This window comes from Dendroctonus ponderosae, unplaced genomic scaffold (assembly GCF_020466585.1).
Source record: "Dendroctonus ponderosae isolate FM_Combo_2020 unplaced genomic scaffold, Dpon_F_20191213v2 Dpon_F_20191213_1, whole genome shotgun sequence".
Lineage (NCBI taxonomy): Eukaryota > Metazoa > Arthropoda > Insecta > Coleoptera > Curculionidae > Dendroctonus > Dendroctonus ponderosae.
The window spans coordinates 40509559-40517002 of record NW_026017110.1 but is presented as its reverse complement, the minus strand read 5'-3'; the positions used below and the strand labels follow the sequence as shown (position 1 = coordinate 40517002).

The window sequence follows — 7444 nt, the reverse complement described above, 5'->3', positions numbered from 1 at the left end:
TTTTTTTTGTATCATCATTCAAGTCAGTTTATGTGCTATCACGGTAAAAGAATTGAGTAGGTATTTTGGCAGCATTCCATCGCTGAGTGTTCTAGATTTGCTGCGAAAGCTAGTGGCGCTCAAACGAACTCACCCTTCGGGCTTTGCACACGACCGCCCGAAATACCCGCTCAAGGGAAACCTTTTTTTCCCTCTCTCTCTCTCTCTCTCTCTCTCTCTATTAAATTGTTAGTTAAATCGTTGCCTTAATTAAATAGTTTTCATTAAAGGTTGATTTTTATTCTTTTGTTCTGTCCGAAATTTGTCATGTTGCAACCTTCATATGTTGATATTTGTTAATATTTCTGTTGTGATACCTGGGACATTATTCAGTAATCGTCACAAGTGGGTTTATTATAGACTTGCTTAAAAGAACGTTTAATTTATTACTAAGAACGAAGAAGACTGAAAAGGCATTTCCATTGCGGAGAACAATTCTTATCAAGTGCCGAATTGCATCTTGATTCCGCCGTTCTAACTCTTAAGGCAAACCTGGACGGCATATGCCAAAATAAAAGACATCTTAAATATGGACATACCCTTAAACATCAAAACCGAATTATACAACCAGTGTATCCTACCAGTAACTACTTACGGGTCAGAAACTTGGACATTCACGAAAGCTATACTTGACAAACTTAAAGTAAATCAGAGAGCTATTGAGAGGAGAATACTTGGGATATCATTAAGGGATAGGATAACAAATGAATGGATCAGAGAAAAAACAAAGGTGCATGATGTCGTGCAACTCGCCGCCGCTCAGAAATGGAATTGGACGGGCCACATCGCAACAGACCAGGACAAGTGGAGTGGTAAACTAATTCGATGGAGACCATGGAGCAATAGAAGGAGCACAGGAAGACCGCAGATGAGATGGAGCGACGATCTGAAACGAGCGGCAGGACTAAACTGGTACCAGGTGGCACCAAATCGTGACAACTGGCAAAATAAGAGCGCGGCTTATATCCGTAGGGTAGAAAACGGCAAATATAAAAAAACTCTTAAGGAGAGGCATTTTATATAGAAAAACTAATCTTTAACGCTGGTTTCTAATTTAATCCCAAAATCTTTTGCATAATAGCAATCATTTCAAAATAAAAATTAGACTTGTTTTATTAAATTGCTGCACCAAATAGATTTCCCCCTTAAAGGCCGGAGGAGGACCTTTGGTTCAATTGTCGCCAATGTGATTTATAAAAGCACTGTAGTTTAATCTAAAACTTCACGTATTTATAATTAACTCGAGGTCAATAATATTTTCAGGTTTGCTTATTCTTAAGCCATCAGTTTCGAGGATAGTTCTGCTCCTTACGAATGATAAGTACATCTATGTTAACTCGAGATTAACCGGTTAAGTCCAGCTTAGCCAAGACCGAAGTTTAACCGAACATAAACATAGACAGCAGAATTTTCTTTTCGGCCCCCAAGGCCCCCCAAAGGCTCGAACTTGCTTATTGTTATTATATGACAATATGCTTAATCTAATAATCTCTATTGTTGATTTTGGCAAAAAGTATTTTGTTTAATAAATTTGTCTACAAATTGCTTATTGCAGGTACAAAATTAACATAATTCTTGTTTAGTGAGCAATGTGATCGATATGATATATTGCGTGTTCATTGTACTGAAGCTTCTGTTACCTGTTGCTGATATGTTACCAAATGTCTTTAAAAATCATTGGAAATCGTCAAATATTATAATCGAGTGGGAAAATCGTGGTAAAAAATACTTCCTACATTAGTAGCAATTGATCTAATAATTATTACGGTTAATACTAAATTGCTCTTATATTTCAATAACTGTGTCTGTCTGCATTTAAAAACTCTATTTTTTTCTGAAGTTAGAACTCTTGCTTGAAATCGAATCTTATAAATAATCCACAATTTATATACAGGGTTATTCAGATTATATGACACAGAATATGCGGCTAACCATTTAATTTTTATAAAATATAATTTGATGAAAAAACGGAGAACCGCCGGGGATACATTTAAAAATTATTTTACAAAATTTAGTGTGTCTCAATTACTAGATTGAAACCAAAGTTGCATTTTTTAAAATGAAATACCCCCTGTATATTATTATGTTATTAGTGGCGGCGATCGAACTAAATATGAATTTGATGAAGGTTTATCGTACTTAAAGCTTAGATCCGGTTGCTGAGATATTTGGAGCTTTGTGAAAATGAATACCTTTTAAATGTTAAATTCTCAACACTCATTTTACATTTCGAATAAAAGTTTTACTCTTGCGGCTACTAATAGATGCTGTTTCATGCCAAATTAATAAAACTTCAACTACGTCAAACAGGATGTCCCAAAATGTGTTGAAATAATTGGACGTTTCGAATGGTAATATCGCGCTTAATTTAAATGGAACACCCGATATTTCATGACAGGAACAGATAAAAAATTTACGTTTCTATTGAATTATATGAAAGGATCCTATACCTAATTGTTCAGGTTTTCATGGAAATCGTTGTGTCGTCAAAAAACCAAAATATTTGTCATTATATTATTTAAAGCTGACAGTTCATCGTTGCTATGCAGTCTTATTTTGTTAGTAGTTTTTTTACAAAACACACATAAAAATGAGAGTTTGATTACTCTAAAGCAGAGTGAACTGATATTATTTTTATTCCATTTGATTAATTCATCTTTATTTTTTTTCGAAGGACATTTGAATGGAGAAATGTTTTTAGATTTTTTAACCAATTAGCTTCCAATGTTAATAGAAGGTATTCCGACATTATAGTTTTTGTAGTTTCATGAGGTTTCCAACGCATGGAGCGCCAGCACATTTTGATCGCTAAGTTCGAGCATGTTTAAATCTGTATTTAATTTATTCAACAGCGCTGGATTGGCAGAAGCGGTTGTCAAAAAAGGCCTGCGAGATTTGACCTCTCCGGACTTTTCTCATGGGAATATGAAAAATAACTAGTCTATAGCACAGACCCAACAATACCACAAAATATGAAAGAGAGGATCACAGAAGCTTTCCAAAGTATAAGCACTGATGTGTTGTTTTAAAAAGGGTGCATGTGTTGACTCAGACCAATGAATGAAGAAAGGACTCAGACGGTCGTCATTTTGAACACTTACTATAGGTTAGATATAGGTGTTTGTTAAAATTATAAGTATCCCATTTGATATGAACTTTTATTTTAAATATTATACCATATTTAACGCAATTTGTTTCAATTCAATATCGCAATTTCAATTAAGCAACTTATTACCGCCGCAAAACGAACAATATTTGCTTGACAACTATTTTGCGACACTCTTGTATGGTTCGCTCGTATTAATGTAGTAGTACTACTATGAATGCTGGGTGTTTCATAAAATAATTATTTTCACTTGATTTCTATGTTTATTTGAAACAATATGCCATATTTACCGAATCAATCATAAAAATATTGTACCGTGGATGGCCGGATATCAAACTCTTTCTTCAGCTTCCAACTTTTATTCAACTATAACTTTAAATGCGGAACAGGAACAAACTAACTTCAAAATTACCGTCAACTTCACAAACAATAACAAATACGGAAAACTCGCTCTTCCGACTCGCGGGTTTAACCTCTTCTGCACTCAGTCGCGGCTGTCACTTCACTCCCCCTGTCTGGTTCTCGTCGTCGCTTATATAGATTCCTTCAGGTAACCCAAATGGTTCTCGAAATCTCCAGAACAGGTGCGAAACTTCCCGCTTGCCAGTGTCATAGTTGACAGTAAATGGGGCGTAAATGGGGCTCTATTTACTGAAATACCATGAATTTTGATCCCTCTATTTCAAACGTGAGTACCCCAGGCCATTTCCGTTACAATATACTATTTCTGTAAAAGCCTCAGGCATTTTCAATAGAAAAGTAGATTTTTCGTATTTAGCGGTCAAAACGTGCAATTGTTTAAACACAATTTTGAGACAACCTGTTTTTTTGGTCTAATTTTAATTCATTTGTAACACAACTGCGTCTATTGATAGCCGCACGGTACAATTTTAATTAGAAGCTCAGAATGGGTGTTAAGAATTTAAACCAATAAAAATATTTCCGTTTTTACAAAATTTCAAACATCTCACAAACCCTAAGATTTATTTCTATCTAGAGAAGAATTATATCTAGTTCTATTAAGATAACTCTTAATAAAACTCGCGTTTACTTCGATAATAGACAATAATAACATAATAATATACATGGCATTTTATTTAAAAAATGCAACTTTGGGTTGAATCTAGTGATTCGGGCACCCTGTATATGAGAAAATAATTTTTGACTGTACCCCCAACGGGCCTCCATTTGGCCGTAAAGCAAACGTTTTTAAAATTAAACAGTTTAGCCGCAATCTTCCATGTCGTATACTAATATATGTGTAGCTTTTGTTGAAAAATGACCTGACAGAAAATTTTATCAAATATCACGGAAAAAAAATTGATACAAACAATTAAAATTTCAGTGACAGGTGCCACCGGAATGCATTCAGATAATTTGAGCCACAATGTTCAAAAAGTGAGAGGTAAAAAGTTACTTTTCGAACGAAAAATTATACCACTAAGATGAAATTAACAAAATGACTGCCCACTATATAATAACATTAAAGAACTGGAAAAACTTACCTGAATTTTCTCGCAATTTAGGCAAAAAATGATTCCAAAACGCACATGCTTGTGCACGAGGACCTCTGCCAATCCCGTTCCTTTCAGCGTTAAATATAAAGTATTGAGGTTGCTCTTTCGTATATAATGGCCAGTTCACGTCATCGGTCACTGGTTTTCTGGAACAAGGACATTTGGGGAATTACGAAATATTAAGTTATATTTATACAGGGTGATTCAAAATTGGCGTCATTCCTGTGGAGGTGGTGTCTGGCGCTGTCATAGGAGTACAGAAAAAAATAATAAAAGAAATTAATTGTTATTAAAAAGTAGTAAATTTAACGATTCAAGATTCGTTGACTGCGCAACGTAGTTTCGACATGTCAACTTGTTCTCATAACCTCGAATTCTGCGGGGTTTGGTGTTTACATAAATAATCCATACAAAATCAAACATTTGAATGGTTAACTGCAAACAAGCTAGTGCCTGTGTAATCTCCTTATTATCCACTCTTATCAAGCAGCTGCTCGTATTCAGTTAATAAACTCGTGCTCCATTTGTATCTCCTTGTGGTGTGTGTATCGTACAAACGTGATAGGAATGTAGCCCTACCTCGGTATTTATTTTGTGCTTGGGAAAGTGTCAGTTATTGTGCTCTGAGTGCCCCTGGAAGGCCCTGTTTTGATTATGCTTTATACTTGTTCCTCTGTGTCTGGAAGCCGAACATCGATTGTCGTCCACTATCTTCCTGGAACCGCTCTCCTCGCCCCTTGTTAGCGTGAGTTCTTTCAGCTTCTGCTATGTTACTGTAGCATTTCCCCTGAACTAATCGCATATCCGCAAATTGGTGAAAGGAAATTCAAAGTAAGTCACAGTTTGACAAATTATGGTTTTTATTGACAAGGGCTATCCACCTTTAACTATCTGTTAATGACAGATAACATCATTGCCGCTGTGATTTTTGATCAAAAAATTGTAGAAGAGAACTTTTTTGATATAAAAAAATTTCGCAATTTGAAGCAAAGATCGTAATTTTTAAGTATTCCAATATGCTACCAATTACACATGGACCTATTTCTAAATAATGCTTAATAACAAAGTTGAAATTCGATCTTCAGCTGTTAATATCTTCTAGAAATTTTCGAAAAATCGTACGAAAAAAAATTTTCAATATTTTTCTCGTACTCCCCAAGTGAGCCTCTATCACCCCTTAAAAGGAATGACGCCAATTTGGAATCAACCTGTACAGAGAATGGATATAATAATTTATATACCGACATGAATAAAATATAGCAATAATAAAAATTTGCAATTGCCCAAAACTAATTAAAATTTTATTGAGTCTGGTCAATAGCTGGTGAGCAAAGTCTGGCGAAAAATGTACAATTATTTGACTTAAAATACATTACGTACAAGTCATGTGCATGTGAACATGTGATGTTGCAGCAGTTTGTAAGAACTAATAAAAGTTTGGAGCGTAGTTCAGCAAAATACGAGAAAAATTCCATATATTTACGAAATGTATACTCCAAAATATTTACATTTTCACGGAAATGTAAGAAAAAATTATCTATTTTTAGCAATTTTATCATGTTTGATTATGGGTTTTACGTTTTTGCGCGWTACAGTCTGAATGGGTTTTTAACGTAGAACTGTCATGCGAGGTTTATAAACTGCATTCTTACTGAATTGAAGAAAGGTCAAAATAGACCAAATTTTAGAGAACTAGAGTGTGAGGATTGTTGGCGTAAACACAATCTTTCGCATAGCCCCACATAAAAATCTAACGGTGTTAAGTCAAATCAAATCAAAATATGCTTTATTGCCATGAAAAAATTCAAACAAAATACTACAACATAAAGTACATAGAGTACAGTCAACGATGGTAAAAAATAAAAAAAATATAATAAAATAGTTCACAATATATCACGTACAATCGTTATGGACAGAAGATACAAACACAGAGGTCATCAGAGTAAGTCAATCACCTATCGTTACAAGCGGTGCAGAATAATCACACAAATTAAAATTGGAAAACATGGCTGAATGGAATCAGGCAGCACCCCAAACCATAACAAGGAACAACTGTTGACCCTGTTTATGTTATTTCAAGCGGATCGTGATCATACCCATTTGATAGTTATAACAATAGTCGCAGGGTCGTGCGAGCCAATTGACATCACTCAATCTCAAAATTACGCGTCCTGGAAATTTCTCTTGTAATAGGGCTCTAACTACCAGTGTTGTGTAACTCGTAGCCCCACCCTGCGGAACCACATGTCTTCCAGATCATGAGGTTCCGGAGATCGCGGAGGTTCCCGGTGGGGCACCCTGTATATATGGTTAAAAAAAAGTCGAAATTGTACTTTTTAATAAAATTATTTTTATATCCTTCATGAAGGATGATCGTTTGAAACGTGCGTTCGAATCTTCGAAGTTGCTCGAAGCATGCTCAAGAAGTGGTTTTAGGATTTTTTTTGCACGAGCTTAGATATTTACTATTTACGTTTTCTGCTAAAAATCAACGTCTTTCGTCGTTATATTTATTTTATAAAACAGGTGAAAACATCATTTGAGATAAATTTCGCCTTTTAAAATCGCTAATAAAGAGGCTATTATATTCCGCGAGGAAACTTTACTGAAACGCCAACGAACACATTCAAGAGCGTTATTTGCCTATCCACAATATGAAAATACAACAAACAGTTAATATTGATATCAGCCTGAATAAGATTAAAAAGAATATTTGAAAAAAATATGAACGCGAACTTGCCAGTTTGCAAAAGAATCAAGTTTGGATGGGATAACATCTAAT

At 34.9% G+C, this 7444-nt stretch overlaps 1 protein-coding gene across 2 annotated transcripts in view; it reads right to left on the bottom strand.

Moving 5' to 3' along the window:
- The window catches only part of LOC109541465 (acetylcholinesterase), a 205306-nt gene that overhangs the window by 25753 nt on the left and 172109 nt on the right, over positions 1-7444 (bottom strand). For both annotated transcript variants that reach the window (XM_048665564.1, XM_048665565.1), the window contains one exon: positions 4651-4808. In XM_048665564.1, coding sequence (XP_048521521.1) covers positions 4651-4808 — 158 coding nt within the window. The remainder of the gene's footprint in view (positions 1-4650; positions 4809-7444) is intronic.